The following is a 26,567-nucleotide window of genomic DNA, read 5'->3' as shown; positions in this document are numbered from 1 at the left end:
GCTTGTTGAATCTCTGGTTTAAATCCAGACGTTCGGAGCCATGCATGCCGTCTGATAGTTACAGATGTATTAATTGTCCGTGCAGCTGTATCTGCAGCGTCCATGGAGGAACGTATCTGGTTGTTGGAGATGGTCTGTCCCTCCTCAACCACTTGTTTCGCCCTATTTTGGAAGTCCTTGGGCAGATGTTCAATGAGATGTTGCATCTCGTCCCAGTGGGCTCTGTCATAGCGCGCAAGTAGTGCCTGGGAGTTCGCGATGCGCCACTGGTTTGCAGCTTGTGCTGCGACTCTTTTACCAGCTGCATCGAACTTGCGGCTTTCTTTATCTGGGGGTGGTGCATCTCCAGATGTGTGAGAGTTGGCCCTTTTCCTAGCTGCTCCTACAACAACAGAGTCTGGTGGTAGCTGTGTAGTGATGAAAACCGGGTCCGTAGGAGGCGGCTTATACTTCTTTTCCACCCGTGGTGTGATTGCCCTACTTTTGACCGGCTCCTTAAATATGTCTTTTGCGTGCCGGAGCATACCAGGGAGCATAGGCAGGCTTTGGTAGGAGCTGTGGGTGGAGGAGAGTGTGTTGAACAAGAAATCATCCTCGACCTGTTCTGAGTGGAGGCTTACGTTATGAAATTGTGCTGCTCTAGCCACCACCTGAGAGTACGCGGTGCTGTCTTCTGGTGGAGATGGCTTTGTAGGGTAGGCCTCTGGGCTGTTATCTGACACTGGGGCGTCGTATAGGTCCCATGCGTCCTGATCTTGGTCACCCTGGCTCATGGTGGTGTGAGCTGGGGAGTGAGATGGAGTTTGTGCTGGTGAAACGTTAATCACGGGCGGAGGAGAGGGTGGTGGTGTAATTCTTTTAACCACTTTTGGTTGTGGTGCTTGTTCCGTCTGGAACTCCAACCTTCTCTTTCTCCTAATGGGGGGAAGGGTGCTTATTTTTCCTGTCCCCTGCTGAATGAAGATACGCTTTTGCGTATGGTCCACATCAGTTGCTTGTAGCTCTTCCTCAAACCTATGCTTTTGCATTTGGGAGGTTAGCGAGTGCTCTTCTGTATAAGAGCCTGAAGCTGGGTCGCTTGCAGTTTGTTTCGGCGTCGAAACTTTGTCTGCGTGTTTTTTCGGCTCCGAGGTGACTTTTTTCCTTTTCGGGGCCGAAACCTCTCGGCGTCGATCTGTTTCGGTGCCGCTGTCTCGGCGTCGAGCCGTGTCCACACCGGTATCTCGGTGTCGAGGCTTGTCTCCAGCACTTTCTCGGTCCCGAGAAGGCTGCGTGCCGGTGTCTCGACCGGAGTCGGACGATCTCGGCACTGTTTTGGCCTTTTTCGGTGCCGACGGTCGGTCACCGAATTTATGGGTGGAGCCATGGCCTGGTGGCAGTGGCGTCCCCTGGGCCTTGTAAATGTTTCTCTGTGTGTTTTTCGACGTCTTACTCACGGTTTGTGTATCGTCGAATCCTTCGGAGTCTGAGTCTTGGATCGAGAAGGTACCTTCCTCCTCCTGTTCCTCGAACTCCCGTCGGGCTGTCGGTGCGGACGCCATTTGAAGTCTTCTGGCTCGACGGTCTCGGAGTGTTTTTCGGGACCGGAACGCACGACAGGCCTCGCAGGTGTCTTCGCTGTGCTCAGGTGACAGGCACAGGTTGCAGACCAAGTGTTGGTCTGTGTAGGGGTATTTATTGTGGCATTTGGGGCAGAAACGGAACGGGGTCCGTTCCATCGGCGTTCCTCAGCACGCGGTCGGGCCGACCAGGCCCCGACGGAGGATCGAAAAACTACCCCGAAGGGCACCGGAGCTCTTCGATCTTCGATGCGGTGTTGAATCTAAGTACGCCGATCCCGAACGCAACAATACCGACGAAAATCTTCCGAAATTAACTATTTTGTCCGTTCCGAAACTCGGAGCGACAGGAACACGTCCGAACCCGATGGCGGAAAAAAAACAATCGAAGATGGAGTCGACGCCCATGCGCAATGGAGACAAAAGGAGGAGTCACTCGGTCCCGTGACTCGAAAGACTTCTTCGAAGAAAAACAACTTGTAACACTCCGGCCCAACACCAGATGGCGAGCTATTGCAGAACATGCGTATCTACAGCGACAGATGCCATCGAACTTATTCTTTATGTCGGCTCCACAAATACTGAACCGGGCAGTCAATTTTGTTTCTTTGACTTAGCTCTATCCACTATGAAGGATGGTTTGTGAGTTGTTCAATGTCTCATCCATTCACAAAGTACAAACTCTTCAAATTATTCTAAATCAGTAAAGAGACTTTATCTTGCGTTTGAGGAGTCTTAGGTTGGTACTTATCTAAAACAGTGGAGCCATACTGTGGTATCATATCCACCACTGAGGACTAATTAAGCACTTGATCACTGTCCAGCTGATGCCATCTCAATTATCTCCTCTTTCTGCAGTCATCTAATCATCTGGGGAGGAGGCTGGCTCTAGGTTTTCAGTTTTTAGGATTACTCCTCCTGGAAATTAAAGATTGCAGTACCAGGGGCAGGATGAGAGGATGTTTAAAGAGTCCCTCTATTGGTAATCGGGAAAGAGTGAACAGTCCTTGTGAGGACTTTCCCGCCCTATGCTTGTCAGTTAATACACTGAGCTGAGCTCTAGTGTAAGATTACAAATGCACTACAGGGGAGATATTGAAGGTAAAATGCCTTCTGCGCAGGGCTGAATAGATGACTCTGTTATAAAACTGTCCATTTTGGGCCTTTAGTGTCAGTAGGAACTTCAGAGCCATCCCTTTTTGGGGGTCGTGATTTAAAAAAAAAAAAGGCTCTCAAAAACAGTCCCTTACCCACAAGAGCCTGCGTAAAAAGGATTTACTTTGACTGTTCTTCCTAGTTTAAGGTTACTAGAACTTCTTCAGAGGTGAACGCCAGAAACTAAGTTGTGTACTTTCTTAAGTGTTACTGAATGGCCTGCACAAAAAAAAAAATTTACAAAAACATTATGGTATGCTAAATGAGGTATGGAAACCTTGAAGCAAATGGTGCGGGTCTAACCTCTACACGAAACTGCTAGGTGGTAAACTACGTGCTAATGTGAACCACAACATTATAATTTCTTGAACAAACTGGCCAGAAAAAGGATCTCAAAAGACATCTGAAAGGGTGAAGCTATACACCTCTTTCTCCACAGTCTAATCCCAAACATAAGTATTAAAGAGTTTGGAAGTAACACAGAGTGCAAAGGTCATACAAAGGTGTCTACATTCTGAGGGTGTGTCGAGGATGACCAGGATTATAAAACACAGCGTGGAAGGAAGGGCACGAGTGGGACCACACGGCACCTATTCTTCCAAAGAAGCACAGAGATCGACCTTTGCAGTACAAAGTTATTAGGGCCTCCCAGTCTTACAGTCAGAAAACCTAACAGTATGAAGTACGGTGATTAGACGGACTGCTACATTGAAAATAGCAGTCAGAGCCAGAATAGTAACATTTAATGATTTAATTATAAATTAAACCTGTATTGGGCTAGTGTAACTACTGGCCTATGAGACTTGGTTTTGCAAAGTGAGGAAACCTTAAGCTGAAAGAAACAGCATTTGATCTTACAAAAAATTGGTACTCCAAAGGAAGCAAATCACAAGATAACAAAATTATTTTATATGGTAAAAATTAAACAGATAAACAAATGGAAACTACCAACATGATCAGAAGTAGTTAAATTTTTACACATTTAGCTTACTATATTTCACATTTTTGTACATACCTTTTCGGAATTGTGGCTTGCTTGGGCTTTATTGACCTGAGAAAGCTGACCGGTGTTTGATCCCGTAAAAGTGCAAACGTTGTTAGTGTGGTTGAATCCTATTGTTTGATTCATACCAACTGTAGACACCTGTCTAGAGTTCGACTGAGGAAGTGCTTGTAAAGATTTGGCTTGCTGCATTGACTGCTGAGATTGCTGCGCTTGCACAACGGACTGTTGGCTGTTCAGTAAAGATTGCCTCAATGCTGGCAGGCTTTTCTGCAGGGAAAAAAACAGTGTTATCTATTTTACACAATTCATGGACTACAAGGACATTCCATATCAATGCACTCTCCAAACCCATCCTGTTTATAAATTTACAAAAACATTCAAACTGACGCTTGCTCCGCTAGACCCCAAAGTAAACTGGCTCGCACACTTTCATTTTAAGAGGAATAATGTAGCTTTGGTATCACTTTGAACTTAGACAGCAGGGAAACTGAATAATAAGATGATGGTTACTAGATCCCCGACATCACAGACAAAGATCTAGCCAGGATCTTTCGGATAACCGATCCCTACATAACGTCTTATATTAACACTAACAGCCAGTAGAGCTGTGAACTTTGTTCTGACATACCCCAATTCAGCCCACCCTTGTATAATGTCAAGCTGGACATCTGCTTCTGTTACAACTGTTGAAATAGCACATCGAATGTTGAATACAGGATAAAGATCCAGTTTCACAAAGCTTCAGCCCTGACTTTTCAACATTGGATCCCTGTCTACACTTAACACATTAACGTAGACACCACAAGTGTTAACAGTATACCCTGGTGCAGCCTTCCTGTGATTACATATTCAAATACTAACAAGTCCCACACTGTTAACATTCAAAGATTCTTATAGGTAACTCTACAATCCATGCCCAGTCAGACGTTAACATGGTCCTTTCAGGAACACTATAATAACTTCACTGCCCGAACCCGCCCCTGGTCAAGATTCCTAAACCAGCAATTGTGCAGAGGTAATCAAGTGCTTGATTTTATGTGCCTCAACACTAAAAAGAGCACTGTGATACCTGCCTGAAGGATCATACGAACTTGGTAAAGGATTACCGTTCAATCAGCAATCACATGTCAAACTGCAATCAAATCACAACAATGACTGGGACATGGAGTACCACAATGAAACTCACATTACACTAGGAGCTACAAAGAGGGCCTTCTACAAATGACAGATGCAAGCATATCTTTCTCATGGCACTGGAGGAGTTTGCATTCAAGATGATGCAGCTTGCTCATCCGTGATGGACTTTGCAATTCAGATAATGAAACTAGTCTCATCACTCCGGCTTACTTAATTTGGTTTGAAGTACCCCATTCAATCTTTTTGTAGACCAGCTTTGTCTAGTGCTACAGTTTGTGCAACATTTATGGAGCAGTTTTCCTCTTTGTAAAGGGATATGGAAACTTCGGGACAATGAATACTGGAAAACAGTCTCCGTTTCAATGGCAGGGAAAACAAAAAATTGTTGGTTGGGCTCTGCTGTAAGTCTTAATTCTTTTGAGAAGCTAAGGTCTATCAGTAATAAAGACTTACATCAACTAGTATGTTAAGACTGGATTTGTATGTAAATCTTTATTTTTTTCCAATTAAAGCCGATTAACATATTGCCATTTGCAGTTGCAAATAACAATAATGCCATGATAAGCTCATGAATTAATACCAAGTTGGATCACAAAAACTATTCATGGAGTCTTCCTAGAATATAAGGATTGACGCATGCTTTACATCTTCTGCTATCGTGCTCCCCATTGCACTTCATTTATTCATGTATTTGTGTGCACATTTTTCAGATATAAACGAGCTTCATTTAGTATCCACTGCATACGTTTAGCATATTAAGTTTGCTTTATTATAGGCTGGTATTGCACCACATGCTTTTATATATGTAGCATAGTTTGTATGCACTTTACAGCCTAATTAATGAGGTAGAGCCTTTTCATAATGACCAGTAAAGGAATTTAAGTTTGATCTAGACATCTTCGGGCAACCCACCTTCAACTTTCCTTGGGAACTTTGATCAAACTGAGTACTGCAAACATCTAGGTTGAAGGCCAAGAGCTCTCAGGGCCAGGCCACATCTGTGCTTTTCTCTTCTCAGAACGCAATAATAGAGATGAGCTGTACCTTAAAGTACTCTAGCTAACTGAAAACAAAGTTATCCAGCCTAGATATATCTGTTGGAGGCCACCTAAGAAACGGGGATGAGGACTATGGCACTAAGGTTTTGCTAAGGACAAGGCAAAGAGGGTTTGCATTCATCATTCAGTATTTTGATTTAATACATAGCTTTTGATTACCACTGAAAATGTTGCAATTCAAGTCTAAGCTGCATAAGCTTAGACTTCTGGGTTGGTGGAGCAAGACAGCGGCCGCAAGTTAATCAGCTCCTGGCCAATCATGACCATCCTTTGTCAACTTGAATGCCGGAGAAGAGTGTGAGGAGGGGAGACCGCTTCGGACTGGCACAATTTGCCCTTGATCCTTTTAGGGAGTTTCTGGGCCAGCAAAGGTTGAGCAAGCCTGTGCTGGAAAGGTAGAGGGCCTTGATCTGAACAGGTCACTAAGGAGCAGAGCCCCAACAGGTGCACAAGGCTGTTGTCTGGCCACTCTGCTTGATCACTGGATAGCGGCCTGCCTTGGGAGCGGTTCTGCAGGACGAGACAGAGCACTCAACATGGCAGGATGTGGAAGGCTTGTCAGTATTCAGCCGAGAGTGGGTCTGCAACTGTTGCACCTCTACCACTTGTCCTGCTCCCTTCCAGGAGAGGGTGTGAGGATACTACTGCAGCCGGTGCTGGTCGAAGGTTTGAGCAATGTGACGGTGCCTGAGAAACTGAGCGGCAGTGCAGAGAACTAGAGGCTTACTTACTGGCCACTAAAGCAGGCAAAATGTAGCTGCTCCAGGTGAGCCGGTCCATATACCCAGTGCTTTAGATCGTTGAACCAAGAGTAAGTCGTCATAAGTGGAGCTCCTACACTTTGAAGGAATAAGTATTGGGGGTTAGTTTGTTTCCCCAGTGGAATCCTGGTAGCTGCTGGCACTGTCTCCCCATCACTCTCACCCATCAGCACATGATAAAATGGGCAAGGATAAGGCTACGGGTTCGGGACACCAAGGCAAAATTGACAAATTTGCCAAAAAAAACACATTCTAGCCAGACCAGTCCACTTCTACTCAAGACAATTCGATTGGGCTGTCAGCTGATTTGGTCTCGCCAGAAAAGATCCTTAAGGCTATCCAAACTGTCCCTGGAAAAACAAATTGGTGGAGTTGGGGGTTGACTTATCTTTGCCAAGTCAGGAAGTCCGCATCCTAGGCAACCACACCAAGGAGGCGGAGACCCGAATATCAACAGCAGAGAATATAATCCCCAAACTCTCAAAAAATCTAAAAAAGATCCAGGACACAGCTGCAGAGCTAAAGCGAATTCTAGAGGACTTCGAAAACAGGACCTGCAAGAACAATCTCCACCTGGTGGATATCCCGGAGGGCAGGGAGAGCCCAAAACCAGATTTTGTTCCTTCTTGACTCCTTGAAATCTTGGCTACCTTAAGCAGTTACCTTCCTAATTCTTCCATGAGAGGGCCCACCACTCACTGGCTCCTTTCCCAGGGCCCCGCCTGGATGGCTGATAATTTTAGTCCTGAACTATGCTGATCTAGACATGATCCTCAGAGAAGCCAGGGAGAAGGGACAGATATGGTGTGATTCCTCTAAAGTGTTCATTTCCCCTGATTAAACGGTAAAGAAGCAGTGCAAGACTTTTCAGGAGGTAAAACAAAAAGTGAAAGCTATACAACCTCAATACATGCTGCTTTATTCTGCCAAGCTTTGTGCACCATGTCTAGCCAGATCCCTCCTAGAAAAAAAGAGACTCCTGAATAAAAGCAGATATCCGAGAGACCATTCACAATTGAAGATGGGGCCAAAAGACAAGCATGCCTCTTCATGCTCCATACCTTGGACCTAACTTTTATGGAGAGTTCGAGGCGACCTCCGAGAACAGGAGTGTCTCCCAGTCAAAGTGCGTAGGCTTAATGGGCCGTATCCCTTCTACATATGAATATATCTATTATCGACAACAGGTTGCAGTGCAGCATTATTCGTTCCTGTGGGTGGGTGGATTACTGACCAAACTGGAATCCCTTATTATGGGATGGGGTGAAAGATGCTTTATGTTATGAAGTATGGGGTGGGAGCAGAAATTGGGGGCGTGGGATTTTATTACTGTTATTTGTTTTCAGTGCAGTTATAGATTTGGTAACAGGCTGAGCTTACAGCAGACGGCCAACACCGCAAACACAATATGGGCCACATAACAAAGTGAAGATTCTCACATGAAACGTTAATGACCTGAATACCAAGGTCAAGAGTGGGAGGATGATGTTGTATGCTAAGGAGTGGGCCCCACACCTACTTTTCCTGTAGGAAACCCATTGATTGCACACACAATGTAACCTTTTAGGCCGCCAAGGCTACTCCAGATATATCCCTTTGAGTTCACCAGGGGGCTTGCCATCCTTTACTGGCACATAAGAGGGATCTCTCTGGTCATTTGTGACCCATCAATGCTAACTGAATGCACCCTATAGGCCTTATCGGATCTGGTCCTTGGTCTCTCACTCAGGAACGTGGCCGTGGGTGGAGGCTATAATTAAATCATGGAATTTAGGATAGACATCAGGAACTCTGGTCTCTGTACTCAATAGACAAGTCTGCCTTGACATGTCCTTACCTTTGGGCTGAATGATGTTTGATGGACTCTATATACTCGGAATGGGTCCTTTACCTTTTATTACAGCACACATCGCTCTCTACATTGTCCCAGCTATAGACCTTTTGGGGTCCACAGTTCACAAACACGGTCTACATTTCTACTGGATCACACTCCTGTTAAGCTTATACTTAAAGGCACAAATGTGGCCCGCAGACACAATGTGTATTGAAGCCCCGGTGGCTGCACAATGGCAATTTCGCAGACAAGGTTTGTGAGGGCATTGAGGAGTACTTAAACTCCTTCAGTCTCCTCCCACATAATGCTATACGAAGTCCTTAAGGCAATTATTTGAGTTAAGATTATTGCCTTCAAGTTGGATCCTCGCAGAGACAGGGACAAAGAAATGAAAGATCTTAAATTCTTCATCCCAGACATGATGACTCAAATGGAGGCATGAGCTGATGCGGGGGCGCTAGAGATAGTGCACTCCTATCTTAAGGAGAGGAAGCAGCCAAAGCCCAGCTGTCCACAATGCAGCAAAGACTATATTAACAAGGAGACAAAACTGGGAAGGAAAATCTACCTTGTAAGCATCTGTTTGTGGCATGTAGGGCGGTAGATTCGTATGCTTAGCATAACCCTTCCAACTGGTGTTGGGCTCGGATGTGTGCAAGTTGTTTTTCTTCTAAGAAAGTCTTTCTTAGTCACAAGGTAGAGTGACTCCTCATCTTGCTGGATATGTGCATGGTCATCAAAACCATTGCTAGAATATTTTCCCACAAGGAGAGTGAAGATAGAATGTGAAGCTGAGGGTAGTATAGAGATGTCTTTGCTAAAAAAAAGTTTGTAATAACCCATAAAATTAACTAACAAACACAGGTGTCTGGGGAAGAGGGTGGGTGCATGTGAATCTGCAGCACTACATGCCATGAACAGATGCTTACTTGGTAAGTAACATTTTCCATTCCAGACATGTGTGGGTGTAAATACACATGCTTAACACAGACTGTCCTTCTGCAGAAGCCATGGCTAACCTGTGGGTGTTACAGTTGTATGAAATAGTGTACAAAGAATTGCTTGGCCCACACTGACTGGTTGACGGGCCAGTAGATCTACACAGTATTGTTTTGTAAATGTATGTGGTGTAGATCATGTAGCTGCTTTACATATGTCAGCTATGGGTATATTATTAAAAAAGGCTGTTAAAGCTCCTTTTTTTATGAGTAGAGTGACCACCAGGAGGGATACATAAAATAATTTTAGGTTTAGCATAGCACATTTGTATGCATTTAACAATCCAACGTGCAATACTGGACTTTGAAATAGCCCTGCCTTTATGTGGTTTTGAAAACACAATAAAGAGTTGTTGTGTTCCCCTGAATGTTTTGGCTCTATCAATATAATACACGGGGGCTCATTTAATGCTTAGATATGTAGACCCATTTCCGCAACTGAATCAGGTTGGGGAAAAAAGACTGGCAATTCAATTGATTGATTAAAGTGGATTTGAGACACCAACTTTGGAAGAAATTTAGGATTAATACACAGTGCCACCCTATCTCTATGTAGTTGAAAGAAAGATTCTTCTAAAGTTAATGCCTTAAGCTCACCGACATGTCTGAGTGAAGTGATAGAAATGACACCTTCCAAGAAAGAAAACTATAGGAAGCATGAGTAGTGGGGTTCAAAAGGAGAGCACTAGGTGTCTGATTTCTCCAGAGCTCTGCATGAGAAGGCCCTGCTTGTTCGACAGTACTTCCTGGGGGACTACTGAGAGTTCTAGGAGTGTGATGAACCATGGTTGCTGTGCCCATGAGGGAGCCACTAGGATGAGGGTGAGAGATGTCTGCCGAAGTTTGCAAACCACAAACAGAAGAAGTGGGAGAAGAGGAAAAGTGTAAGTAAGTATACCGAACCAGCTCATCCACAGTGCATTGCCTCTGCGGTGTGGGAAAGTGGAGGCAAAGTTTGAGCATTTGGCATTTCTGCTGCGGGGAAAAGGTCTATTTGTGGTTGACCCCAACACCGGAAATATGGAAGGAGGACTTGCAGGTGGAGTTGTCACTCGTGGACTTGTTGGCACCTGAGGAGATCTGCAAAGTTGGTGTCTGATTCCCAGGAGGTATTCTGCTAACAGGTGAATGCTGTACCACACAGCCCACCTCCCAATGGTTTGGGCTATATGAGAAAGCTGAGGTGATCTGGTGCCCGCTTGCCTTTGGAGATAATACATGGCAGTCATGTTGTCTGTTTTGTTCATGACTACTTTGTCAGTCAAGTGCTTTAAGCTCTAGGTAAGCAGCTAGCAACTCCAGGTGACTGATACAGAGATCAGTCTGGCTGGATGTCCTGCATCTCTGGAGATCTTGTGAATGCGCTCCCATCCCTTGAGGGAAGTGTCCGTTGTTATGGTTCTCTGCAGAACAGGGTCTAAAAAATGCCATCCTTTTAAGATATTGTTGGTGTTCTACCACAGCAGACAGTGGCATGCTTGATGGCTGACCAACACTAGATCTTTCATTTGACCCTCGGCTTGAGTCAACTGGTGTGCTAAGCATTCTTGCAATGGATGCGTGATCAGTCTGGCATGAGGTACTATGGCTATGCTTCATACCAAGGAACCAAGTGACTGTTCTGACTTATCTGGTGATGAGGGTGAAACTGGGGAATGGATGCCTGGAAGGACTGAATCCTGGTGGCATTGGGGTGACCTATCCACCTCCGTGAGTCAAGGATGACTCCGAAGTAAGGTTGTATTTCAAGGGGTTGGAGGTGGAATTTGACGATACTGATGGTGAAGCCTAATTGATGAAGCAGGTTTATGCTCTGAGTGTGCTGGAAGAATTTCAAAAGAGTTGCATGTTTGATGGACCAATCATCTAGATATGGAAAGACATGCATGTTTTCTCTGCACACGTGAGCAGCTACTACTGCGAGACATTTGTTGAAGACACCGGGCAGTTGTGACCCTAAAGGGAAGCACTTTGAATTGAAAATACTCCTTTATTTATTCCAGGAGGGTGTTAACCGGAGGACCAAAATAGTGTTCTCACTGAAGGGAAGGGCCAAGAAGTTTTGCTGAACCTCAGGCTTAAAATACGAGACTCAAAGCCAGACATGGCTTCTGAGCAGGACACTGGCATTATGCCTCTAGCTGCAGTGTCAAGGGCACAGTGGAGAGTGGTATTTGAATTTAACTTACCCTCTGAGGCAATCTGGTATGCCCGTTTCTTGTGCTCTTCTGTGAGATGTTGTAGGATCGCCTCCCTCTCATGCCAGGGGGCCATGATGTAGAAGAAAGGCCAATGGAGATGGCGATCTTCCAAAGGTTGGCGGACTCAGCAGCCACCTTCTTAACCGTGGCTTCAATCTTTTTGCTCTCTGTCTGTTGGGGGTGCCTCACCAGATGTTTGAGAGCTGGCCCTCTTGAGTGCTATTTGAATCAGGCAGAAGTTGTCTCAATATGTATGTGGAGTCGTTAGGTGACACCTTATATTTTTTGTCAACACTTTAGTGTAATCATATGCGACCTAACAGGGTCACTGAAGATGTTGGGCATGTCTCACAAAATGCCTTTCAGCAGCAGCAGGTGTTGTGCCGACCACAGTATTAAACAAAAACAATCATACTTTAATGGATCAGTATGTATCTGAACTTTGTGGTAAGCAGCAGCTCTACCTATAAGGTCATGGTAGGTGGTGGCATCGTCCAAGGGAGAGGGTTAGCAGGATACATATCAGAGTCTGTATCGGCAGATGGTTCTTCATCATAAGAGCCCCACGTGCCATTGTGTGGTGTGAAGAAAAACTGGTCATCCTCTTCCCCACCCCGTGTTATAGTGAATGAAACCATCAGGAGAGTATGGTGCGGGAACCGCGGATGAAGGCAGTGGTGAATGTGTATGGTGGGAAGCAGGCTTTGGTGGTGAGCTGAGATGCACCAGGCTTGTGGCCTTGTCCCCATTTTTCCTATGCTTTGGTGGCGATGGGATCTCCCATGCTTCTTCAAAGGACAATTGTCTTTTGGCTGGCTGTGCACTGGTATGAGGAGGTCTTGTAATGATAAGACCAGTGTCCAGATGTAGCATTATGTATTTTTGCCTGGAGTCTATTTCCTTTTGCCTCCACTGAAGCACAGGTTCCACAGGTTCGGAACCGTGCTTGCTTGCCGAAAGTGTAGGATTTCGGTTCTGACATCGAACCTTTCGGTGCCAGTGTGTTGAATGATGAGGATTTCGTCTCTGAAGCTGGAGCTTTCAGCACAGAGGTGGAGCAGTGTTTCAAAGTAAATGGTCTCTGCTCCAAAGATCGGCATGACTCAGACAGAGGAGCAGTTGGTTCGGAGCGTGCAGCCTGTGCTGTTTTTTCGTCAGCAAGGCTGGGCATATTCAATGCAGTCGGTCAGTGTCGACCATGGCCCGAAGGCAGTGGTGGACCAGCAATGCTTTTTGGCCAGTCTGGAGTAGGTGGTGGCGTTTGGTGTCTGCTGAGGTCGAGGTGGAGGGGGCACAGTACTCACATCTTGATCTGGTGTGTGATCCTCCACCTGTATTTGGAGCCAGAGCTGTTGGCGGGGGAGAAGGTGCCTTCATCTGCAGGTGAAGTCTGAGTCTGTGGATCATCTGAAAGGTCCTTGGATTCAAAGCGGTTCGGGGTATCTTCAGCACTGCGGCAGGACATCTTGAGGTGTCAAGCTCAACGGTCATGCAGCATCTTCTTAGACTGAAAGGATTTGCAGATGTCAATGGCAGCATCCTTGTGTTCAAAGGACAGGCACAAGTCCAGCACCTAGTGAAGATCCGTGCTTGGTACTTGGCGTAGCAGCGAGGACAGAAGTGGAAAGGTGTCCATTCCATAACCAGGTGGACATGGTGTGGAGGGAACTTTGAAGATGAGAAGTCTGCCCCAAAAGGCAAATGCCCATGGGGGCTGCAGCTGAATGGAGTTGCCCCCGATGAAGTCGACGTTGATGAACAGACAAAGGAGACAGAGAAAAAGCTATGATTGAGAACAATACGGACAGTAAGTCTAAGAAAGATTACATTACGATGGTGTTGATCCGAAGCAGATGAGCACACATTCAAAACAGATGATGGAAGAAAACAATCTAACAATGGGGTCGATGACCATGCACATTGCCAGGAAGAGGAGGAGCTACTGTACCTCATGACTTGAAAGACTTTTTTCAAAGAAAAACAACTTGCACACATCTGAGCTGAACAACAGATAGCATGACTATGCTAAGCATGTGTATCCACAGCCACACATGCCTCAAACATTAATTTATTGGTTGGAAAACTGTGGCACTAAAGTTAGAATGTTAGCTGAAACCAAAGATCTAGCCTGTGGTATGCTCAAGACGGACATGACTTATTAAGAAGCTCTATATAATGCAATCCTGGCTTTGGAGGCATAAAAGAAGAACTCTATCCTCCAAGACCTGTCAGTGGCAGGGTTTTGGGAGGAAGACAATGGCGATCCTTTATCATCCAATATCAAAAGTGGAGATATTGAGAGCTATCACTTCGCTATCCTCTGGGAAGACCCAGGTTCGAATGGGCTCCAGGTGGAATTCTGTAAAAAGAATGCCAGTAGCCTGGTGAGGCTGTTGGGTGTTATGTTTTAGGAAGCCCTCCAAACAAACTCATGGCTAGAGGATCTCTGCAAATCTACAATAGTTGTGATCCCTAAACCAGGGAAGCCCATTACACACTGCGCTTCATATTAGCCCATCGCCCTTCTAAACACGGAGATTAAGATCTTAGCGAACGTCGTGCGGGCTGGGTTTTAAGTATATCATGACAGGCTGGGAGCAAAACAGCTTCTATTCCCATGGGAAAACAGAGACTGTATTAGGAGATTGCATGGTATTATTGCTAAATTACATACATTTAAAGAACCACAGTGCTGATGTTACTAGACTTCTAAAAAGCTTTTGATTCTGTTTTTGCAGACATTCCTCCATTAGATTCCTGAAAAAATGAACTTTGGTTCTAGAGTTAGAACCTATGTGAAGCTGCTCTACCTTTCCCCGAGCTGCACCGTCACACCTTTTTTCAACCAAAAGGGAGTCCCGGCAGCGCTACCCCCTGTCCCCACTACTCTATCTTTAATAACAGAGCCTTTGGTTAATTGGGTTAGAGCAGACATGCAATTTTGGGGAAATAGTAGGGGGGAGAGAAGCGTAGGACTAGATATAGCCCTCTACACAGCTGATGTCCTTTTATCTGTCCAGCAGCCTCACTTACCCATTCCTCATCAAAGATCCATTATTACAAATGTATGTAAGGCATCTGGGTTACGAGTCAAATGGCATAAAACAGTCTTGGTCCCTCTTACAAATGCAGAGGCTTTAAGGAAACTTGCTACCCTTTCACATTTGATGTACACTGGACCGTGTAAATACTTGGGTTCCCATGTTTCCATAGTCGAAGAAGAAAGCTGGAATCTGAATATCATCCCACTTTTATGCCGGTGTAAGGTCTGGGGGAAGTTAACAGTTTTAATAATGGGAAGAGATTACCTCTTTACAATGATCTCCCTTCCTCAACTTCTTTAGGTCCTACAAACGTACCCATTTATAATACCTGCCTCCTTTTTTACCTCAGTGGATTCCACTTTGACCTGATTTTTTTTTATGAGGTGGGCCCCCACAAGGGTTACTTTTAATAAATGCGTTTCATACCCGTATGATGGTGGCATTCCTGACATCAGACTTCACTATAGGGTGGCGCAAATGATACCCACTAAAGAATGGCTGTTAAGAGACTGGGAGGACCTCGTTCTCAGCTTGGAGATGAAATCTTTGGAAGAACATGGTCTACTAGCGCAACTGTACAACAAGAAACTTTATGCTTCTCTTCCACTACTTATGAAAACAACCATATATCTCTGGCAATGGGCTCTTAAGTGGATTGCAAGGCACAAAAAGTTAACAAATGAAACTTATCTTTGGTATGGAAATAGGACCCCTGATGTGACTGAGTTAGTGGGGTTTCAATTCTGGGACAAAATTGGGTTATCTAAACCAGGGAAAGACTGGACCTCAAATAAAATGAAGTCTTACACTGAGCTGGCAGTACAGTACGATTTGCACAAATCCCACTTTTTCATTTATTCACAATACAGGCATGCCCTGTGGACATAAAAATGAGCTGCACCCCACACCCGATTAACACCAGAGATTCGAAGGTGACCTTAAATGCAATAGACTACAGTGGAATTTCTATTCTCTACTGTGCCCTGTTGGTGAACGCACCTGACCCCCTAACTAAGTTTGGGTCAAAATGGACAAAGGATGTGGGTGGGTTTGAAAATGAGGATTAGCAAGATACAAAACTGGCAGCCAGACTCATTGCTATCACTGCAAAGCTTAGATTGATTCAATTTACTTACTTTCACAGGATTTATTATACCCCGGGCAGACTCTTTCACATGCAGAGGAGAATGTTTCCTGATTGCACACACTGCCACAAGACATAAGGCGCTTTTATACATATGATTTGGTAATGTTCAATGTAGGTTATCTGGCTATAAGCCCCACTCACGCACCAACCACAATCCTCATCAGTGTGAACCACAAAAGCTGTTGTAAATCCTAGTTTGCTTTAATGGGATACAGGAGTTGGCTTAGCCTGTGGCTTACAGACTCGAGCCCCGTCACCCAGTGACTTTTACCCTACTTAGCTTGCTCTGTTTCAGCACATTTATTTAATTAAATATTTTAAATTGGCTGCCTTGTTTTGTGTTAGGACCATGTTTTAGTTTGCGTTATCAGTGTCACTGTGCTAAAACATCAAGATCAAGCAACAAAGACAAACTGTAGGTGTTCACTTTTGGTGCTTTCCCTCTTCATGCTTTCGAGGGAATTGATTATATTAAATACTGTCCCAAGCATGGCTTGTTATCTATTGTTTGGGAACAAACCAATGTCAGCGGTCCAAGTAGATCTGTATAAATACTCCTCTCACTTTATCAGATAGTCAGAGGTACTCCGACCAGATGCCATCGCTGCTATCGATGCTGCACGTTGCCTTGACGTTGACCCAGTCTTCGTGTTCCTACGGAGTCTGAGCTAGAGTCCTCATTCCAAGGTAAAGAGGGTTGGCAGATTGAGGTTTAACATACCTAGCTCTCTTCTAGGTTAGAGGTTAGGCCTATCATGCTAGGGTATGAGTACATATTAAACACTTCATGTTATTTCATGATATTGCAAGATGGTGGGGATCTTTGTATTAATTACCATTCTATTTCTTGCACTGTTCATTATCCTAATCATTACAGCCAATGTAACTTATCGCATAATGCAGTTTTGCAAAATAAAACCTACTGAAACTTGACTGCATCTTCTTCATTACCTGTGTGTGATTGAGACATGTTGTTAACGTGAGAAAGGGGTAATCTCTGTTCAACCATGACACTCCCAGGTCACACTCTTGAGTCCATGCATAAAGGCTGCCACAAATCACCTTTTACTGTTTTGGGTTTTTGGTGAGGTACTGCTTGTGAGCCGGAAGGGTTGGGACGAAAGTTGCGTTTTGTTGTTGGACTGGCATAGTCGCATACAAACATAAGTACTGTCATCCTTGAACCAGCAGTCTTGCCTAGAGCAAGAGTCCGACTACGACAAGGTCACTACATGAATCTGTGCTTAACCATCTGGTAGCTTGGCACAAAGCAGTAAAGCTTAACCTAGAGGCAACCTTTAAAGTATTTATGAAGCACACAAACAGTAAAAGTGAAAACACAAGTAAAAACCGCAAACCATAAAATAAAAAAAATAAAAAAGAAGAGTACATTTTAATAGAGGGTAACAGATTGCCTAAAATCCAATCAGTAGAACCCGAGATACTGAATTTCAACGTTTTAGGTAGATATTGCACCTCAAAGCAGAAAGCGGCACTCTGCCATCTGGTTGTGCTTGACTAGGGGAAAGTTCCAAGTTCATGCAGACTGCGATGGACCGCAGGCTGGATGCAGGAACTGGGTTAGTCCCAATATGGAAAATGTCACTTACCCAGTGTACATCTGTTCGTGGCATGGGATGCTGCAGATTCACATGCTGTGCACAAGTTGTTTTTCTTCAAAGAAGTCTTTTCGAGTCACGAGATCGAGGGACTCCTCCCATTTCGGCTCCATTGCGCATGGGCGTCGACTCCATCTTAGATTGTTTTCCCCGCAGAGGGTGAGGTAGGAGTTGTGTATGCTAGTAACAGTGCCCATGCAATGGAGTGAATACGTATGTACATAATGTAGTTTAAAGTAATATTTTTACAAATTTACAAATGTTCAAGATCAACTTCTAAACGGCTACAGGCTCCCGGGGAGGCGGGTGGGCGCATGTGAATCTGCAGCGACTAATGCCACGAACAGATGTACACTGGGTAAGTGACATTTTCCGTTCGATGGCATGTGTAGCTGCAGATACACATGCTGTGCATAGACTAGTAAGCAGTTATCTCCCCAAAAGCGGTGGTTCAGCCTGTAGGAGTTGAAGTTGTTTGAAACAATGTTCGTAGTACTGCTTGACCTACTGTGGCTTGTTGTGCTGTTAACACATCTACACAGTAGTGTTTAGTAAATGTATGAGGCGTAGACCATGTAGCTGCCTTACATATTTCGGTCATTGGAATATTTCCTAGAAAGGCCATGGTAACACCTTTCTTTATAGTTGAGTGTGCCTTTGGTGTAATAGGCAGTTCTCTTTTTGCTTTAAGATAACAGGTTTGAATGCATTTAACTATCCATCTAGCAATGCCTTGTTTAGAAATTGGATTTCCTGTATGAGGTTTTTGGAAAGCAATAAATAATTGTTTTGTTTTTCGAATTAGTTTTGTTCTGTCAATGTAGTACATTAACGCTCTTTTAATGTCTAATGTATGTAGTGCTCTTTCAGCTACAGAATCTGGCTGTGGGAAGAACACTGGTAATTCTACTGTTTGATTCAAGTGGAACGGTGATATGACTTTTGGTAAAAATTTAGGATTTGTCCGTAGAACTACTTTATGCTTGTGTATTTGAATAAATGGTTCTTGTATGGTAAATGCTTGAATCTCACTTTTCTTAAAGATGTGATGGCAATTAAAAATGCAACTTTTCATGTTAAGTATTGCATTTCACAAGAGTGCATGGGCTCAAAAGGTGGACCCATGAGTCGTGTTAAGACAATGTTGAGGTTCCATGAAGGAACTGGTGGTGTTCTTGGTGGTATAATTCTCTTTAGGCCTTCCATAAACGCTTTTATGACTGGTATCCTAAACAGTGAAGTTGAGTGCGTAATTTGCAGGTAAGCTGAAATTGCGGTAAGATGTATCTTAATGGAAGAAAAAGCTAGCTTTTACTTTTGCAAATGTAGTAAGTATTTTACGATATCTTTGGCAGATGCGTGTAAGGGTTGAATTTGATTATTATGGCATAGCAATGTCTAGTGGTAGGTTTCCTAGCTTGTTTTATGACCTCCATATATTCCTGTGTAAGGTCTAAGTGTCCGAACTCTAGGACTTCAGGAGCCAAATTGCTAGATTCAGCGATGCTGGATTTGGGCGTCTGATCTGTTGTTTGTGTTGCGTTAACAGATCTGGTCTGGTTGGTAGTTTGACATGAGGCACTACTGAGAGGTCTAGTAGTGTTGTGTACCAAGGTTGTCTTGCCCAAGTTGGCGCTATTAGAATGAGTTTGAGTTTGTTTTGACTCAACTTGTTTACCAGATATGGAAGGAGTGGGAGAGGGGAAAAAGCGTAAGCAAATATCCCTGACCAACTCATACATAACGCATTGCCCTGAGACTGATGTTGTGGGTACCTGGATGCGAAGTTTCGGCATTTTGCGTTTTCCTTTGTTGCAAATAGATCTATTTGTGGTGTTCCCCAACTCTGGAAGTAAGTGTTCAGTATTTGGGGGTGAACCTCCCATTCGTGAATCTGTTGGTGATCCCGAGAGAGATTGTCTGCTAACTGATTCTGAATTCCTGGAATAAATTGTGCTATTAGGCGAATGTGGTTGTGAATCGCCCAATGCCATATTCTCTGTGCCAGGAGACACAACTGTGTTGAGTGTGTCCCTCCTTGTTTGTTTAGGTAATACATTGTTGTCATGTTGTCTGTTTTGACAAGAATGTGTTTGTGGCTTATTATGGGTTGAAATGCTTTCAGCGCTAGAAATACTGCCAATAGTTCTAAGTGATTTATGTGAAACTGTTTTTGCTGACTGTCCCATTGTCCTTGGATGCTGTGTTGATTGAGGTGTACTCCCCACCCTATCATGGAGGCATCTGTCGTTATTACATATTGTGGCACTGGGTCTTGGAAAGGCCGCCCTTGGTTTAAATTGATACTGTTCCACCATTGAAGCGAGGTGTATGTTTGGCGGTCTACCAACACCAGATCTAGAAGTTGACCCTGTGCCTGTGACCATTGTGATGCTAGGCACTGTTGTAAGGGCCGCATGTGCAACCTTGCGTTTGGGACAATGGCTATGCATGAGGACATCATGCCTAGGAGTTTCATCACCATTTTGACTTGTATTTTTTTGTTTTGGATATATGGCCTGAACCCTTTGTGGACTTGGAGTGGCAATCCCTTTTGCTGTGTTGATTGTCGCCCCTAAGTTTTGCTGTGTCTGACACGTCAGAAGGTGTGACTTTGTGTAGTTGATTGAGAAACCTAGTTTGTGGAGGGTTTCTATGACATACTTTGTGTGTTGTGAACACCGTTCTAGCGTGTTGGTTTTGATTAACCAATCGTCTAGGTACGGGAACACATGTATTTGCTGCCTTCTGATATGTGCAGCTACGACTGCCAGGCACTTTGTAAAAACTCTTGCCGCAGTTGTTATTCCGAATGGCAACACCTTGAATTGGTAATGTACCCCTTGGAATACAAACCTTAAGTACTTTCTGTGTGAAGGATGTATTGGTATATGGAAATATGCATCCTTTAGGTCTAGTGTTGTCATGTAGTCTTGTTGTTTGAGCAGTGGGATTACGTCCTGTAATGTCACCATGTGAAAGTGATCTGATTTGATGTAGGTATTTAATGTTCTGAGATCTAATATAGGTCTCAGACTCTTGTCTTTTTTGGGTATGAGAAAGTACAGAGAGTAAACTCCTGTTCCTTTCTGTTGGTTTGGTACTAATTCTATTGCTTCTTTCTGTAGCAATGCCTGAACTTCTAGTCCTAGAAGATCTATATGTTGTTTTGACATATTGTGTGTTTTCGGTGGGACATTTGGAGGGAATTTGAGAAATTCTATGCAATAACCATGCTGGATAATTGCCAGTACCCAAGTGTCTGTTGTTATCTCCTCCCAATGTTTGTAAAATTTGCTTAGTCTCCCCCCCACAGGTGTTATGTGTTGGGGATGTGTGACTTGGAAGTCACTGCTTGTCTTGAGGAGTTTTGGGGCTTTGGAACGTCCCTCTACTTTTTGGGAACTGTCCCCCTCTATATTGTCCCCGAAAACTTCCCCGCAGATATTGGCTCTGATAAGTGGGCCTTGTTTGTGAGGTCGTGGGTTCTGTGCTTTGCCCTCGAAACTGTTTTTCAAAATGTGCCTCTGCTCTGTGGGGAGTAGAGTGCGCCCATGGCTTTGGCCGTATCAGTGTCTTTCTTAAGTTTTTCGATAGCAGTGTCCACCTCCGGCCCAAACAACTGCTGTCCGTTAAATGGCATATTCAGCACAGCTTGCTGTATTTCTGGTTTAAATCCTGATGTACGCAGCCAGGCATGTCTCCTTATTGTCACTGCTGTGTTGACAGTTCTAGCAGCTGTGTCTGCTGTATCCATTGCTGACCGTATCTGATTGTTGGAGATACTCTGTCCTTCTTCTGCTACTTGCTGTGCTCTCTTTTGGAACTCCTTGGGCAAATGTTCTATAAAGTGTTGCATTTCGTCCCAATGAGCCCTATTGTATCTGGCCAACAAAGCCTGTGAGTTTGCAATACGCCACTGGTTTGCTGCCTGTGCCGCCACCCTTTTGCCTGCTGCGTCGAATTTTCGACTTTCTTTATCTGGAGGTGGTGCATCTCCTGAAGTATGTGAGTTCGCTCTCTTGCGAGCTGCCCCTACTACAACTGAGTCTGGTGTTAGCTGTTGTGTGATGTACATGGGGTCTGTTGGTGGTGGTTTATATTTTTTCTCCACTCTTGGAGTAATGGCCCTTCCTTTTACAGGCTCCTCAAACACTTGTTTGGAGTGTTTTAGCATTCCAGGTAGCATGGGAAGACTCTGGTACTGGCTGTGTGTGGACGACAATGTATTAAATAGAAAGTCGTCTTCAATAGACGCTGCATGCAGGCTGACATTATGAAATGCCGCTGCCCTCGACACCACCTGTGCGTATGCTGTACTATCTTCTGGTGGAGACGGTCTAGCTGGATAACAGTCAGGACTATTATCTGACACTGGCGCATCAAAGGTCCCACGCGTCAGGGTCATCTTGACTCATCCCTGTTTGAGTCGGGGATTGCATCGTAGGTGGAGTGGCTACCGGTGATGTTTGCGGCGATCGTTGTGGAGACGGTGGCGGGCTTACTTGTTTAGCCACCTTTGCCTGGGGCTGCTTGTCTTTCTCCTGGAAGGCAAGTTTGCGTTTCATTCTAATAGGAGGGAGAGTGCTGATCTTCCCTGTTTCTTTTTGGATGTGGAGCCTTCTTTGGGTGTAGTCTAGCTCCATTGTCTCCAATTCCTGTCCAAATCTATGTATTTTCATTTGTGAGGACAGTCCTTGTTCCTCTGTGTAGGAACTTGATTTCGGTTCCGAGGCTGGATGTTTCGGTATCGAAACCTTTTCGGCTACTTTTTTCGGTTCCGACAAAACCTTTTTTATTTTCGGCGTCGTTGTCTCTCAGTGGCGATTCATTTCGGTGCCGCTGTCTCGGTGCCGAACTTGCTCGGAGCCGCTATCTCGAGCCCGCGATTGCTGTATGGCGGTATCTCGACCGGAGTCGGATGACTTCGACACAAGCGTGCCCTTTTTCGGTGCCGATGATCGGTCACCTATTTTTCGGGTTAAGCCATGGCCTGTTGGCGGTGGCGTCCCCTGGGCTTTTGTGGTCCTCTCGTGAGTTTTATGTTTTGACGTTTTACTCACGGTTTTTGGCGTTTCTTCGGGATCGATCTCATCCGAGTCCGATTCCTGGATGGAGAAGGTTTCTTCTTCCTCCTCGAAACGCCCTTGTCCTGTTGGTGCCAACGCCACTTGCAGTCTTCTTGCTCTTCGGTCTCTTAGTGTCTTCCTGGACCGAAACGCTCGACAGGCTTCACAAGTATCTTCCTTGTGTTCTGGCGACAAACACAAGTTACAGACCAGATGCTGATCTGTATATGGATACTTGTTATGGCATTTTGGGCAGAAGCGGAATGGGGTCCGTTCCATCAGCCTTGAAGAGACACGTGGCCGGGCCGACCAGGCCCCGACGGGGATAAAAAAAAAAAACAAAGGGCCACCGGAGCTCTTCAAAAGTCAGTGTCGATCTGTTATAACTAACCAGATACCGAACGCAAACAATACAGACGATTTTTCCGAGATTCTAACTAACTTTCCGAACCGAAACCCGGAGCGAAAAGGAACACGTCCGAACCCGATGGCGGAAAAAAAACAATCTAAGATGGAGTCGACGCCCATGCGCAATGGAGCCGAAATGGGAGGAGTCCCTCGATCTCGTGACTCGAAAAGACTTCTTCGAAGAAAAACAACTTGTAACACTCTGAGCCCAACACCAAATGGCGGGATGTGCACAGCATGTGTATCTGCAGCTACACATGCCATCGAACTTAGATATATACATCAGGCTGCTGCTATTGCAATGACAATATTGCTACAATTTCTATGAGGTATTCCATCAGAGATCCATATCGGTTATCTGTTTGGTAAACTGGCACACAGAACAGGGGGCATGAGGAAAGTGACCTGTTACTTTAGGAAGAGACCACAAAGTATCTTGATTGATGGCTTTTTTTGCAGGTGATCGTCTGTGTATTAGCTGACCTTCAAATTGAGGCCACACCAAAAAGCAAAAATAGGAGGTACTAATTCCACCTAAGAAGTGTTCAATATTTTCCAGTCTTTCCAGACTGATTTCTGAATAGAAGTTGAGACTGCAGAAAGTACTTACACAAATTAACTGTTCGATGGCAGGCCAATGGTGGTCAGTCTTCAAGCAGGGCATCCCGGTGGTTATTGTTGGCCCGTTTAGCTGCTCTTCGGATCAGATATATGCGATACTGCCTTTGACAGTTGTCTACTTACAGCTGCAGCACACTTCCTGTAATTCATTGAATTATGCCTTATCCTGAGGAACTGACCAACTGGTATAATACCCCACAGGGACAAGGGGTGGTAACTATAATGCGGTGAAAGAGTTCTTTGCCATCTATTTCCTACACAACTCAGACTGTATTTTCTCCTCCTGCAAAAACGTGGGGATTTCTTCTACAGCTACAGTCCATATGACCAGCATGTCATCAATGTAACATTTCCAGAGTTTCAAATGGCTGTGGTAGGGATTGTCTAGCGTGTAAACATGTGTACATTCCAAGAAGCGCATACACTAATTTGCTATGCTATGAGCAAATGTACTGCCCATCAAAGTCCCGGATACCTGAAGGTATTTTTGATTCTGGAAGTGGAAGAAGTCCTCTTTCTCAGCAAGATTTCTATCATGGCTAGATTTGCACACTTCATGATAAACGAGATGGGAGTACAAGAAACTGGTGAATCCTTTCTCAGCAAGCTTTCCACAGTCCTTAATGTACCATCCTGTGGCATGGAAGTATAAAGGGACTCCACATCCAAACTCATCAGCAAATCCTCTTGTGGGTTAAAAATGATATCCTTGAAGACCTTAAGGAAATGGTTGGTGTCCTGAAAGTAGGGTGGCATTTTGAAGATTAAAGGAAAACAAAAAACAAATTGGGACAGAGGTTCAAGGAGGGAGCCAATCCCAGAAACAATTAACCTGCTGGTGGTGGTCATATGAGTTTTATTAATTCTCAGAAGTATATAAAAATAAGGTTGCTTTGGATAGACTGGCTCAAGAAAATCTGCTTCCTTCGTAGTGATCCATTCAGACTCTTTCACTTCCTTGACAAGTGCATGAATAATCTTCTGCAATTTCTTTGTAGGATCCTGTCTTAGAGGCAAGTAATTATTAGTATTCTGTAAGTGTGAAAGGCACTATTGCCTGGTAAGCTGAGGAGTGAAGGATCACTATGTCCCCATCTTCATCTGCTGGGTTGATTGTAATCGTGGGGTCAGAACCCAATTTTTAACAATGTCTTCTGCCTGGTTTGAGATGCTGAGAAAGAGAATTCTTTCAACTACAACAAGTTTGAAAAGTCCTTAAGTATGGTTGTTTTCAAAGGTCAAAACGTCTGGTGGTAACATGTGCAGAGGAGGTCTAAAATTTGATTTCTTCCATAGATCTGTGTTGACATCAGCCTCCAGTGTATGTTTCACCGAGGATAGATCAAAGAAAAATCTGAGCAGGATTTTCCTAAAGAACTGAGTAACTTCTTTCTGGATGGTAAAATCAACACCAAGATTGGTAGGTACAAGGTCTTCTGTTGAGAACAGTCAGTTCCTCCTCTGTAAAACAGTAGTTGCTCAAATTAGCAATCAACTGGTCTCGTGACTGCTCAATGGTGTTGGTTCTTTGGTCATACTCCTGGTCTGGCAAGGAGATGCTGATGGGTTCCAATTTACTCGCTGGGATCCCCTTCTTCTCCCTCTTGGTCTTCCATAGCCCTTTTTTGAGAAAAGGCATCCTTTGTTGACTTGAAAGCAGGGTGGTTGAAATGGAGGTACCAGAAATAAAAATTAAAACTACTTAAGAGGTGGAGGCCTGGGTGGGTCTTAAGCCACACTCATGTGGTCCTTTCATATGAGAAGAGCTTGGTTATGTCCATGAATCATTAGTGGATTCATCACTACTGCTCCAGTCCTCGAATTTCCACTCATATGTTTTTTTTCTCCAGCCTTCTCCTTTTCTCTTGCCTTTATTCTCAGCTAGGTCCTGGAAATCATCTTTCAAATATGGATTCACTTTTTCAGCAGAGAACCAGAAAATGTATTTCTGGAGTTTGGAGACCTTTTTATCCATCAGGAACTGTTTGGTCTCATTCATGGTCTTATTTACTTCCTCTTTTTGTATCATGTGATCTGAATTACAGCTTTAATTTTACTTGAAAAAGCATTAATTTATGGAAACAAAAGGACAGCCATCTCTTTAGCTTTATTAATAATCAGTATCATGAGAGCTCTTGTGTGGCGCCAGGCTATTGCTGTCCAGTTCCTTTTAAATGCTTTCTTCTCTAAAAGATATTTAGTCACAACTGACCCATGTAATGCACTTTTTGTATCTGCTTTTTCAAATTAGACAGTTCTGACCAGTTCTGTTTGTGAAAATGCCTGTGTAGTTGGTGTGTTTAGTATAAAGGGCTTGTCAGAAAACACTTCTACTACAGCATCAACATACCCATGTCTTGTTGAGTCAGTCATGATGGTTATACTGTATATGCAAATGCCATTAAATCTATCAAGAACGGAGAGGAGAATTTCAAAATAAAAGTATAAGGCCCACAGCCAGAGGAGGCTGTAGTTAAACTAACAAACACACAGGGGACCATTTAAAGACCCATATTGTCATAGATAATTTGCAGCCCTGTTCCTGTCTGTCTTAGGCTGGAGAGCTGAGGTTAATACACCGATCCTTTACAGGTAAGCTGTCTTTTTCTATAAGTAAGCAAAGTTGATTGTCTGTTTATTAATTATACACTACTGAACTCCACCTTATTGGGGCATGTGTTGGCACCTTGAGGACGACAGCACAGTTGCAGTGTACAAGATATATGGATGTAGTTGTGTTCTATGACTAGTATCTCTTGCCACTATATCAAACTATTTACATTTGTCTGGTCCGTTGATTGTTTTCACAGATGTGGACAATGATCGTCAAAGCCACATTGATTGTCGACCAGCGTTTGCACCACTGAATTTATGCTCACTATTTTGTTTGTGGTTTTTTCGATACAAACCTAACCTAAGTGATATAATTAATAAATTAGGTCCTGAAGAA

General features: G+C 44.2%; 1 protein-coding gene across 1 annotated transcript in view; it reads right to left on the bottom strand.

The window, feature by feature from the left end:
• The window catches only part of LOC138267494 (transcription initiation factor TFIID subunit 4-like), a 1,241,721-nt gene that overhangs the window by 1,012,570 nt on the left and 202,584 nt on the right, over window positions 1-26,567 (bottom strand). The window contains exon 7 of the mRNA XM_069216487.1: window positions 3,730-3,987. Coding sequence (XP_069072588.1) covers window positions 3,730-3,987 — 258 coding nt within the window. The remainder of the gene's footprint in view (window positions 1-3,729; window positions 3,988-26,567) is intronic.

Source organism: Pleurodeles waltl, chromosome 12 (assembly GCF_031143425.1).
Source record: "Pleurodeles waltl isolate 20211129_DDA chromosome 12, aPleWal1.hap1.20221129, whole genome shotgun sequence".
In the NCBI taxonomy this organism is placed as follows: Eukaryota; Metazoa; Chordata; class Amphibia; order Caudata; family Salamandridae; genus Pleurodeles; species Pleurodeles waltl.
The sequence above is the reverse complement of the archived record's forward strand: the minus strand, read 5'-3'. Positions and strand labels throughout refer to the sequence as shown.